A 13,383-nucleotide genomic window follows, 5' to 3' on the forward strand; every position below is an offset into this window, starting at 1 on the left:
GCCAAGGCTCTGAAGAATTACTGCAATGTTCAGAACTGTCAGGGACCTGGAGTGGCCACCCTGTGACCCTCCCCACAGTACACATGCCCACCTGTCACTGGCCAGGCCAACAGTCTCCCTTAGCAGGATATAAAAAGACCCCTCCTTTTCCCCCTCCTATGTCCTCTCCGCAGGCTTCGGCTCTGGCTGAAGGATGGCAAATAAAAATAAGGGCTTATTCTTGCATGTGGGTCCTCCTTGTGTGCTCCCTTGTGTGACATACAGATGCTTGCAGCCCCCTTGTTCTGGCACAGGCTTTGGCAGTATAGGAAAATGCCTGGTTTTAGAAACTTCTATATTACTTCCAGCAGCTAAAAGGGAAGCACCAGAATAGTGAGGAAATGAGTTGTTGCTAATGGTCTTCCTTTCTTCACAGTTTTCTTTGTTTTTGTCTCTTGGGTGTGTAACAAGGTCTTATTGTAGCCCCAACTGGCCTTGAACTCACAATCTTGCCTCAGCCCCAAGCACCTGGGATTACAGATGTTCATCATTCACACCAGGCATTTTTTCCTTACATTTTATTTATTTATTTATTTTTTAAATTTTTTTCTGTTGTTCTCTCTTTTTCTCTTCTTCCTTTGCTCTTTCTCCCCCACTTCCTCCTCGTTTTTTTCAACATTAGAGATTGAAGCTAGGGCCTTGCCCATGACAGACAAGTACCTGTCACTGAGCTACATCTCAGCCCTTTTCTCACTTTGGAAACATTGTCCTGATAAGTTGTCCAGGGTGGCCTTGACTTGAAGCCCTCCTGCTTCAGACTCTCAGGGACATGGATGATAGGCCTGGGCCACCTCCCCCTCTCCCTTCTCCATTCGTCTCTTCTCTGCTGTTTTACTCTGCTCTAGGCAATCCTGACACAGCTCGGTCTTGACGTCTCCTTCTATGAAACAGCCAGACAATTAAGTAACGCCTCGCCATCCCTTGTTTAATCTTCGTCCCTCCGCAGAAGCCCTGGGTACAGCCTGAGCACTGTCTTTTTTGGAACAGGATCTTTCCTCCCACTGTTCTGCCAATGGAGGCAGAACTGTACTGTAAATGCGGTCCAGGCCTGACTGTCTCTACAGGCAACGACTGTGGCGGCTTCTGGTGACATTGTTAAGCTTCTGGTGAAGCTGCTTGACGCTGTGCTTGACAGTGTCTCGGGTGTTGCAGAGGACAAAATAAAATGCTCCCCTGGAAACTTGGATACTTGTGGCCTTTGTGAAAAAGTCCGTTTTAATTATTTCGATCTATAACCACCAAGCTTGATTGAAACATCAGGGTTTTGTTGTTGTTGTTTTTATTTTTACTGGCTTTTGACTGGAGTGGGAAAGAACATGAGCCTCTGGAATTATTTCAAGTACTTGCAAATAAAAATGCAGAGTTTACTTCCGCTAGCTGCCCTTTCCCTGTTCAAGACATAGGGAAGACATTTCTCTCATGGAGGAAAATGGTCCCCGCTTGACCAATATCACTGTTGTTCAGGAATGGCTGCTTGGAGAGAGCTTATTGAGGATCAAACATTTTTTTTTCCCAGCTTGTCTTGTGCACAGAATAAAATGAGGCCTCTGAGTTGTTTAGCTGCCTAATTCAAAGGGTGTGTGGCCTATTACCCCAAAGAAGGGACCCTGCAAGGGAAAAGGCGCATCTAACAATATCAAAGATAAATTCATCCAGGCTCGGCTGGCCATCTGCGAACAGACTGAGCTCTCTCTTCCTCTTTGCTCAAGGCTGTGAAGCTAGTGCAGGTGAGCCCGCACAACATAGCATAGCTCACAAATGGTTCAGCCTGACATGCTGCAGCCCCTTTGCGTGGGGAACAAGCCCCTTCCTGGAGGTTCTGTCCCACCTGCCTCTTGCCTCCCGATGGCCACACAGCTGAGCTTGGAGTTGATACAAAAGAAGAAAACTGGATGGAGGGCTGAGGAGCACATCTAAATAATCCTAACCTAAAATCATTACACTTTATAATTGTAGTTTGAGCCATCCAAAATGTAATTCCATTCAAACTTCCACAAGAATTAAAAGGCAATTACCCAGGACTTGGTGCCTTTGAAAGTGCATTAGCCAACAGACCAGGGCTTTGATCCCTGGAGAAATGGTGGTCATGTCAGGTTGGAAAGCAGCAACAAAAACCTTTCATTTTTAATGGAATGTAATTGCTGATACATGTAAGTTGTACACTGGGTGTTGTCATGGTGACCATGACAAGAATTGCCTTTACTGAATGCCATGGGAGATCGTCATAACAACCTCGGCTTATTCATCTCCAACTGAATGTTTAAAGAAATGATTTTGAGAAGCATTTCTCTGTTGGTCACACTTTGAGGAAATGCCGCCATTGCCACATGGGCACCACGCCAGTGAAGGAACCCAAAGGTGGCACCGCCATGTCCAGAGAGTCGACACCCAGTGCTGTGACAGCAATGCTTCCTGTTCCTTCTGGCCACCATGAGCTCAGCACCGTGGCTTCCTCTGCTGCACACGGTGCTGTGTTTACATCTTGGACCCACTCAGAACACCACAGTGAGGACATGATGCAGAGAACACCACATGTCATGTATTCCCCATTACAGACAGGGATGGAAGTAACGTGTGTCTCCTCTGTGCGGTGCATAGCTGCACCTGACATCAGGACCAGGACACAGAAGCTCAGGGAACAAGAGTTTCCAGGTGGACACCTCTCTCTGGGGAGCTGCTGAACAGAATCCAGGACAGTGGCCTGTCAGGGAGCCTACTGACAGGGACAGAAGGTCTGTCTACTGTGCTAAGACCATGGTGCCTGGTCTCCTCAGTCCTCATAGAGCCGCACAACGTGGCTCATCTGGACAAAGGCCCTCACAGGAGCCTTTGAGTTCCACAAAGCACAAAAAAAGAGAGGGAGGGTCAAGTGGAAGTAGAGCTCTCCTTCCCACTCAGACATATTCCACTGTGTTCATCCTCCAATGCAGTTTATAGCCACCGCTCTTTGTCACTTTAGCAGTTGGTCTAGTCCTCAGCATCCTCCAGGGACTCCAGATACATGAATGTGTGCCCCGTAGGCCTGTCCATGTGAGCATGCCCAGCCCCATTACTATTACTATACTATTACTTCAGGCAGAGATCTTGTATTGAGAAAATGTTGAGGAGCCGCTCCTTCAGCATTCCAGGAGCGAATCGGGCTGGTGGGAAGAATCACACTGCTTGCCTCACAGTCCTTGTTCCAGCTTTAGCAGTCTCGTCAGGTGGCATTTGCACCGCCTGGAGCAAGCAAAGCCAAGAGCAATCTTGGATTCCTTCTGAGTTCTCAAACAGTTACACAGAGAAAAAGTTAAATGTTATTTATTTTCCCAAAATGGACTGCAGGAGTTTATCTTGGCTACCAGTAAATGTCTACATGACAGTGTCATGCTCAGAGTGAAGACACTGAGGCCAGACCACAGGGTTCAAATTCCACCCCACACAGGCTCCATGCCCTCTGCATCCTCATTTGAAAGATACGGACACCGACAACCACGACTATGGTGTGGCAGTGACTGATTAATGAGTTAAGACGTAGAAGAGGCTTAGAAATGGAGCAATTCAAGACTGGGGACTGTGGAGATGGACCTGTGAGCAAAGTGCTTGTTCTGAAACTGTGAGGACATGATTTCAAATCCCCCAGACCTCCACATAAAGCCAGGTATGGTAAGCACATGTTTGTAATCCCAGCTCTCCTACGTAAGATGCAAGGCGGAGACAGGAGAATTCCGGGAACTTGCAGGATAGCTACTCTTGTATTTAGAGCAGTGAACAACGAAGAAACTCTGTTTCAAACATGGTGCCCTCTGATCTCCACACGTGCACCATGGGGTGCGAGCAATGCACACATACAACACACACACACAGAAAGGGAGAGAATGAGAGAGAGAGAGAGAGAGAGACAGAGAGAGAAAATTTAACAAACCTAGCAAAGCAATTTGTGGATGAAGACAAACCGGGAGGAGGGAGGAGATCCTTGTGGGGGTTTGGGAGGAGAGAACTGACAAAGAAGAGCATCCAAGCTCTCCCAGTGCCCTACCCTGTCCCTTCTTTGTGCACCAACGGCATTGAGGAAAGTCATGTGCACGCCATGAGGCACTCCACAAATGACTTAGCTGCCATCTTATAAATCAGGTCAAAACCGTGATGACATTGGCGAGACCCTCACCCTGACAATGTCCCAAGGAATCCTAGACTTTTAAATTTTACTTGCTTGTCTATTTGTTTGATTGATGTGTATGTAAGTCTGTGTACCATGTGAATGCCTGGTGCTCACAGAGGCCAGCATGAACTGTCCTCTATCACAGAGGCAGTGTCCCCTGGACTTCTCCAGATGACACATGATGTATGTGCTGCATTCACATCTGTCACAGTCACACTGGTTAGCAGAGGATAGAACAGCATTCAGTACAAAAAAAAATATTTCCTCAAATATTCTTGGTCTGAGACTATTTGAGCCTGTGGCCTGCGCATGGTACTGCTCAGTCATAATATTTTCACAATCTCCTGGGGAGTCCTTCTGCTTGGATTCTTGCTGTTTAGTAGGAAATGACAGAAAACGAGACCGAAGAAAGGTGAAGAATTTTGCCAGTGCTTCACCGGAACCCTACGTGGCCCTAAGAGTTTTGAACGAGTTGGGTAGAAGGATCTGATTATTCCTTTTGGAGGGGAAAATCTAAGCGAGCGCTTGCACAGCAGCATGGAGAAGCCTCAAGCAACTTGCCCCCTAGCTACAGGTCCCTGACTGTTGCCTGTGGAGCTTGCGGACAGGCACAGGGCACACCGGCATGCCGGGCTTTGATAGGGCCTGAAGTAATGTCTGCTGCTGAACTCTGAGAGTCTCCTAAAGGATAGGCCTTAATCCCTCTGACTTTTGTCTCTTGAAGCTGTGGTGTGGAAGCAGAGTGGAGGCTGTGAGCTGCCAGGCTGGCATTTAGAACTGAGGATCTAGAGAGCCTCCTACTTCCCTGCGGGTGTGAGGCTGGCCTGGCACAGAGGTGCAGGGCTCAGAGCCCTGGAAGCTCTCAGCAGTTATCATGAAGGGAAGCTCTAGAAAGCCGGTCTCCTCAGGTCTGGGGGGGCGATGGCAGCACCCCTAATTCTAACCCTGGCCAGGGTCACGGGGCTGTGCCTGTGGTGCAGAAACTCATCTGCAAGGTAACTTACAGGTCCACCATGCCCTTCCCTGGTAGGCTGAGGTGGGGGAACCATCACCTCTGTAAGACGCAGGGGACATTTGTTCTCTTCACAGATCCAATACTTCCTCTGGTGTCACTGAGCAGAGGCCACGTCCCAATGGTAAGATTGCCTGAGCTGCCAAATAGTGGGATTATCTGGTGATCTGCTACCAAATCCAGATACATAAACACACCCAGAGACCTTGAGTGTGCACTGCACCATCATTTCAGGGTTGTCCTGTCATTTTCAATAGTTAGGACAGCTCAGGCTTAACTTTTCAAAAATATATACAAAATTACTGTACCCGTAGTACAAGCTTCTTTGGAAATTATAGAGAAGTATAAAAAAAAAAATCATCTTTTCCTGTGATCCTAGAACTTGGTGGAGAACTTTTGGACTCTGGGGATTTTCTTTTTCTTTTTTGGTCATTTTACTTCAGGCATTTCTCCAAATCCTTTGTGTTGTCTGTTGGGAGTTGGGAGGTGAGGTAGAGGTATTATGATAAAATTTTGTATCAGTAATCTTTCTCAAAGTTTCTGCTTGGCTTATGAAAACCTAGCCCAGAAGTTGAAAATTACTACTTTGCTCAGGCTTTCCCCCCAGCTAGATAAACCTCTGAACAGTTCTGGCTGAAATGCTGTGTGAGGCCATGTAATGATTAGATATAGCCATTAAACCACACTGGACAAAACACACGCACACAAAGCCACGTTGTGCCCATGTTCTTGTTGACGGCAGGTTTTCCTGTGGCAATACTCCCTACTTCCGCACCAGAGGCCTCCCTCAGTTCCCCACTCTCCCGTGTGTCAGCACCCACCCAGCACCCCTGCCACACTAATCCAGAGTCACGGTGAATGGACAAGGGTCCCCTCAGCTGCAGCTGCCCTGGCAAGGGGCTCTGTGGGAAGGGCCTATTCTGTTGCAGAATCTTTGGTCTAAAAACCACACTAAAACACAGACTTTCACATTGATTCGCTACACTTCAGCCATTTTCAAATGTCACCTCCACATGAACAGCTCCATAAAAAGCAGACCACGGCTGTGACGCTGTTCTCTGTGCTTCGGATTCAAGGCATAGGTAAGAAACGGTAAAATGGAAGAGAGAAAAACCAATGTCTCTGACAGACAGGGTCAGGTGGTTGTGGGAGGAGGAAGACTAAAGACCTGTTAGAAGGTGGGGCTGGGGAGCACAGCTCAACCCCAGCTGCCGAATTCTGATGGGAAAACTAATGCCACCAGCCAGGGAGGGTGAACATTTGCCTGGCGTTTAATGGAGCATTCCCGTGTTCAAAAGCATCAGTACGGTGCCTCTCTCTGCATTTGAGACATCTCATCATTTCCTTCGCATGTTGAAGTAGCTGGCAAAAACTAGACCTTTGCACAAACAATTAGGAATCAAAAGCAACATGCACACTTGTCCTGGTGTTAGGCAAATAGCTGGTGGGCCTATACCTGGGGTCACCTCATGCGTTCTTTCTGTGGGAGACAACTTAGTTGTTTTTATTTCACCCAACAACCGCCTTTGTTTCTCTGTCTGTAAAACTGCAACCTTGGCCTCTGTCGCTGTAGGACAGTGGACAAGGGTGGCCACGCTCCTGTGATTTTGTTCCTGTCTGACAGGAAGGCTGGGAAAACCACATTTTCTTTGTCAGGATCTATAGACTCAGTAAATGTCTCTGTCCTCTCTGTAAAACAGTGCTGTGTGCTCACTGCAAAGCAGCAATCTAATGTAACAAGGAGAGAAGGAAACAGCACAGCCTTTAGCACACAGCAGGACCCAGTCCTCTGGGATATGACACCTGCACTATGCATAGACAGAACACACCCTTCAAGGAACCTTTATCTCCTTTGTTTCTTTTCCCAAATTCCTTTTTATTATAGCCGAAGAAATAAACGGTAAAACAACAATGGTGAGGAAATTTAATTAAGCAAACAGTTGCTTGTAGGTCTTAGAAAATACAGTGACAACTTAATGTGACAACTATCATTACATCAGCCACCTTGACGACAGTACCAGGGAAGTGTCCCAATATTTCAAATCTCTGGGCACACACATTCCACAGCAGATGACTCTTTGCTGTGAGGTTAGCCTGGGGCACTGTAGTGCTACAGTCTTTTAAAATAAGCGTTTGCAGTCTCATCATAGAGCAAAAGTTAGGAGGAGGGAAAGATCACAGAAGCACCAGCAGAGAGAGGGTCAGACCAGCCCTCTTAAGTCCCCGCAAGCCTGCTGCATCCCACACTGTCCAGCCTGTTCTGAGGAAGGACTGACTGGCAGTCAGGTCCCTACTGTGTGTTCTCACCCTGAACATCAGGGACTCCTGGTGGTTATACCAAGACACGTCTGAAAGCACAACCAGAACCCTGGCCCTTGAGCACAGCCTGCAGGGGCTTTACTCATCCTTTATATTCATTCCTTTCCTTGTTATTATTGTTGTTGCTATTATTATCATCGTTATTATTTGTTTTCTTGCTTAAAGAAAGCAAAAACACTCCAGAAAAATTAGGAGTGTTTTTGTTCAACACCTATTACATTGATATCAATTAACATCACCCAGCCAAAACCCACTACCTGGCTGGGTCCTAGTGCCCTCCTCCAATGTAGAAAGGATTAACTGTATCCTGGGAACCAGGCATTGCAGACTAACATAAATGACATCTTAGAAACTTTTTTATTTGCAATGTTATTAAAAGCAAGCAGCCATTTGAAAAAAAATAGAAACTCATTTCCATCTAAAGATGCTCCTCTTAGGCCTAGCTCCCAAAATGCTGCTACTGGGACCCTGATTTACCCAAGCACAAATTCAGGAGCTGGCAGGCACCAACAGCACATAGATGTCTTAAAGGGGTATCACACTTGGAGTAATAAAATAACTCCGATGACCCACAGATTCTGACTAAAAGACCCTACAATAAGGAATGCTAGCTAGGTGCTATTCTGGTTTTGGCACACAAGGCAGACCCCTACTATTCAAAGACTTCATTGCATAACCTACTGTGCTTGTATCTCCTCTAGAATGTCACAAGTTTTCAGTTTTATACCTTAGTTTTCAAAAAGCACACCACAGTTTGCTTCCTTAGACTCCAGGCAGGGTAAGCAACCACGGGAACTGAGAAACCCTTCACGTTGGCCGTTTTTCCTAGAGCCTGCCACATTAGCGGAGGGAAATGACTACATGAATCGTGAGTCATGAATCATCTTACCTCTGCGGACGATGATGAAGCTGGCTGTGCCTCAGCTGAGGGGGCCATGTCACCTTTGCCCTGGGAAAGCAGAGTGGAGAAGGAATACAGGTGAGTTTGTCAGTCCACAGCACATGCCTTCAGCTGTCCTCACCCATGGGTACCCACCAAGACTGTCCGCCTTTTGTTTCTAAACATAAACCTCCACATGGCCTAAGGAGCCTCAAGGAGTTTCTGTCACTGGAGAGGCTCTCTTAGAGAAGACACAGAGGGGAACTGGCAACTTTTGTGCAACTTTAAAAACTCTGCCAGAGGAAGTGATGAGCCTGAAAACTCAACTGAAAACAGCAGCCGGCTTAAGCTGTGGGGGTGAGCTATGTGACTGCCTGTGGCAGGTGGGGCAACCTCCAAGCTTGAGTCTTTGGTACCCATTGCATTGAAAATGCTCCCTGCAGCAACCGTAGCCACAAAGTTCACTATAATATGTGAGCACACGTAGCTGAGACCCGACCCCAGCAACACTTAACCGTTGATGCTTAAACCCAAGACTGTGTTCAGGCAGGGGCCCGTCCTTTCCAGACCCCTTTTGGTCACAGTGATTTAGAGACAGTTTGAAGACTTACTTGAGAATGTGCTCTTGGGGGCTTGAGGACAGAAATCATGCCTGTCCCCATCTCTGCACATTTTGGGAACGCATCTCTCAGGTATGTGAGATCAGATCGCTCAGAGTGTAAAGACACCTACCACCAAGCCTGATGGCCTGAGTTCAATACCCGGGACCCACATGGTAGATGATGAAGACAGGCTTCCTAATCCTTCAGGTTGTCCTCTGACCTCTACGCATATACCAAGGCATGTATACCACACACACACACACACACACACACACACACACACACACACAAATATTCTCAACTTTCTTAATTACTGCTACCTTGGCTGAATAGATAACAGGTTGCTTGTATAAGCATAAACCAAGGGGCTTAATGTGAAATTTAAGGAGTCCTTATTGTTAATTGATTTTTTCAATACTAATTTTTATTTGTTTAAAATAAAATTATATCATTTCCCCTTTCCTTTTTCTCCAACCAATCCCTCTACACATGCACCACGGCAAGCAAATGTACACACACACACACTAAAAAATAAATACCATTTTTAAAAAGAGAATGTTTGGCTTCTGTTAGAGCTGGGCTTTCCCCTGCAACCCTGTCTTCTAGTCTCTATCCTCTGCCCCTTGGATCAGATTCACTACTGAATAAGAGATAAGGAAAAGCCAAAATCCAATCCTATGCCTTTGCTACTTAATAACAACTGTGGTCCAGGTGCCATGGCGAGCCAGAATTGCCACCTTCACTAACAGAGTAAAGGGGCTTTGCTGCATCACTGCTGCACAGCTGCTATGGGTTGTCATACGTTACCATGATGCAAACTTTGGGGTGTGGAGAGAGCCCCGCGTCTGTTGGTTCTGCCCCTCAGCTCAGCAGGTTTCCCCACAGGACCAACAGGAGGCTGGGAGTCTCACATTGGGAACCTTGGAACCACCTTGGAGCTGTAAGCACTCCCAGCCCAGATAAGGAGACCCTCTGGGGGCAGATGCTGGCTACTTTCATGTGAGTGTGTGGTACGTCCATGGCTAGACAGTGATGGCTGAACAGCACGGGCACTGTCTTGAGGGGTTACTTCTTTACGTGACCCTCACCTTTTATACCGGCTTCCACGGTGCGGGTATGTACAGAAAAGAACTGTTGGGGCAAGCCAGCAGTTTCTCTCTCTGTGGCAAATGGGCTTTTTCTTTCTGTGGGACATTAATTCTGTCAGATCTGGCATGATATTCCCCATCACTATCCCTTTCTCTCAGAGATTCCGAGGTCTGGGCCTGGCCTTGTCTTGTCCTGAGATGCTACCTTTGCTGAGGACTCAAGGGTGGGTATGTGCTTGTTTTGCCCAGGAAATGCCCATCCGAGAGTGAAGTGAAGCATGGAGGGGGAGAAACCCAGGCCCCGCTGACACTTTGGAATGTTTTGGTTCAAATCCAAAGGAACCACCATTGTTCAGTAATACGCTCTGACAAATTCCTAATATTTTAAAAGCCGGTTTGATTTAGTTCCTAAAACTAACACAGAGAGATGTAGTGATCATAAATGATACACTGACTGGCAGATGCCTCATCAAATGGAGCACAACACAGTTCAGACCTCACTCTGTCCATGCCCAGCCCACCAGGCAACAATCCCGCCCTGCACATGCTCCAGGCCCCAACACATCCCTTGAACTATACATGTTCTGCTTAGCCTGCAGAGGCAGAAGCTGCTAAGTTCTGCCCATTCTCTTAGGATCCTCTGCCCCTTCTCTCCCTGCAGCACTCTGCAAGAAATATTCAGGATAATCTAGAACCAAGAAGTGGCTTAGGAATCAGTGAGTCTCCCACAAGATCACATCTGCACCATCCTTTCTAACCCCCGACTCGCTTCTCCTAACTGGCCCCTCCATTAGCCTCTTAACCTGTTAATGCCTGTGTGTGTCTCCTTCCTGAGCCAGACCTGGGTGGGCCTTTGCTCCAAATACCCCCTCCTACCTTCCACCTACCCAGAGCATGTGAAGAAGACAGATCCTACCTCCCCGTGGAGTCTCTGTGATGGGGCAGATAGAAAGGAGATGGGAAAACAGTCCAAAAGGATGCCTGTGTGACAGTATGGGCAGCACACATTTAGCTCCCACGGGGTTCCTGGACTGGAGACATGCTAGTCCTCCAGGTCTTTCAGCTTGGTCCTTTAAGAGAAGATGGGAATGAGGAGGCCCTTGATCACTAGATGATGGAGTGGCCTGAAGCCTTTGTGCACATCTCTGCACAACCTCATGGCGAGCAGCAGGAAGAACCAACGTGTATGCCGTTTTCTAAAAATTGTAAAATTAGGTTTTTAAAAAATATTTTATATTTCTGTGTGTGCGCACATGCATATGTCATTTCATAAATAAAGTCAGCACACAGGAGTCTAGAAAAGCTCATCCCTTCGGGTGGCAACTAGTCTAAGACTAGTTACTGCTCCCATCACAGCTGCTCACCATGCTGATGGCCACTGCGGAAGGAGCTCTGGCTCTCGATATGTCACGCCCACCACCGGCGATATGCTGCAAGCTTGCAAGGGCCTTTGCCTCCTCCTCAGTTGCCAACCAGGGTTTATTTCCAGACACCAGACCTTGGGCAAGTCATTCCACCAGTCAGCCTCAACATCCCCATTTATATAGTCAAGGTGAACCTGCTACACACGAGAGTATGGGCAGAAATGAGTGCCAAGTTCCGGTAAGGATTTCTAGCCCTGCTAATCACGTGGGAACACGGAGGCCTCTTTCATATTTTAAGATCACAGGGATCCCATGAGCCCCTAGTTCTTCTTTGAGAACATTGGTGACCTGTTTTTATCCACCTGACCCAAGGTCCAAGGCCACACAGCTCCAACTCTGTAAGGATGTACCCAGAGAGGGACTACAGACTACTTAGGTGATTCAAACAAGCTAAAGGACCTGGGTATATACCTGACCCCACCTTAAATTCTGTTTCCTGTAGAGTTAGGTCATGCATTCAACATTAAGATTTTGTCACTTTTAAAAAGTCATTTAGGAGCAGAGGAGATGGCTTAGTGGGAAGAGGCACTTATGCAAGGGCTGAGGACCTGAGTTCAAATCCCCACGTGAAAGCTGGACCTGTAGCAGAAGTATCTGTAACCCCAGCATCCCTATGTGGAAATGGAGGTAGAAACCAAAATTCTGGGTGATTCTGAGGCAGCTAGCAGAGCGTTTCCACATACCAGTGAACAACAAATAAACCCAGACCCAAACAAAGTAGGCGAGGACCAACACCCAAGATTGTCCTCTGACTTCTACACCCACACCGTGCACACAGCCTGCACCTACATAGACAAATGTGCACACATAGTAAACACATCACCTACATATCATGCACACACACACACACACACACACACACACACACACACACACAGATGGGGCTGGGGGTGGGAGCTCTGAATTCCCTGATCCCTTCAGCCTTCCAATGTCTTACACTTGATTATTCACCCTTTGCCACTAGATGTCAGCAGAGGCTGCAGGGAGAAGGCAAGCTTCCAGGCACCCACCAGTGAAACCCGGGAGCTCCTTTATAAAAAACGAAAAGAGGGGGTTTGCAGCCAAGCACTTGAAAATTCCAGTTCCTGGAGAGCTGGAAAAGTCCTCATGGTGGATTTGACAGTTCCGCCATGCAGCCCAGCCTGGTCTAGCAACTGCGGTCCTGTGAAGAACATGGAGGCTCCCACCCATTTCTCAGAACCTCTGTGGGCACGCCTTTCTTCCATCACACCACCAGGCACTTAGAGTTGGCCGTACTATGGACACCTCAGAATGTCACAGCTACTGACCGAGAGCAGAGTGATCACAGAACCGCAGACTCTCCTACACCCGCTGTGGCATCTTCAGAAAGAGATGGCATGTATGCCAGGTAAGGGCAAGCCTTACCTACACAGAGGATCTGCTGAGGCAGGGGACTGAAGGTATGTGCACTCCTGCTGTACTTTGCAACTGAGACTTTATCAGCAGCCCCAAGAACAAGCAGGAAATGGCCTCGCTTCATAGCAAAGCCTGTTGGACCTGAAATACAATCCTGGGGCTACTGGGACTCCAACATTCAAAACAGTGGGTTCTATTGTGGACATGTGGCTTTTACACACTTTTCTGGAGTGATGTGCAAGTTCAGCAGAGATTTCCTGCAGAGTCAGAGTGCTGAAGGACTCCACATGCAGAGCATCCAGGAGCTGGCTGATGCCCTGCCTGAGGTGCCAGGAGCTCCAGAGCAGGTTCAGATCCAGTCAGGATTTCCGTGCTGAGAATAAAGAATCTGAAGACCTGGCTGCATACGGGAGACTGCTCTGGTCTCACCCAGTACTCTTGGAAATCTGATGTCCCCAGTGGACCAAAGTCCAGAGAAAAAAGAAAATGTGGCAATGGCTT

The 13,383-nt window shown here is 47.6% G+C and overlaps 1 protein-coding gene across 1 annotated transcript in view; it reads right to left on the reverse strand.

The window, feature by feature from the left end:
* Rps6ka2 (ribosomal protein S6 kinase A2) overlaps window positions 1-13,383 on the reverse strand; it is a 277,507-nt gene that overhangs the window by 220,297 nt on the left and 43,827 nt on the right. Inside the window, exon 3 of the mRNA XM_060373460.1 lies at window positions 8,401-8,460. Coding sequence (XP_060229443.1) covers window positions 8,401-8,460 — 60 coding nt within the window. The remainder of the gene's footprint in view (window positions 1-8,400; window positions 8,461-13,383) is intronic.

The sequence above is a fragment of the Meriones unguiculatus genome, chromosome 20 (genome assembly GCF_030254825.1).
Source record: "Meriones unguiculatus strain TT.TT164.6M chromosome 20, Bangor_MerUng_6.1, whole genome shotgun sequence".
Lineage (NCBI taxonomy): Eukaryota > Metazoa > Chordata > Mammalia > Rodentia > Muridae > Meriones > Meriones unguiculatus.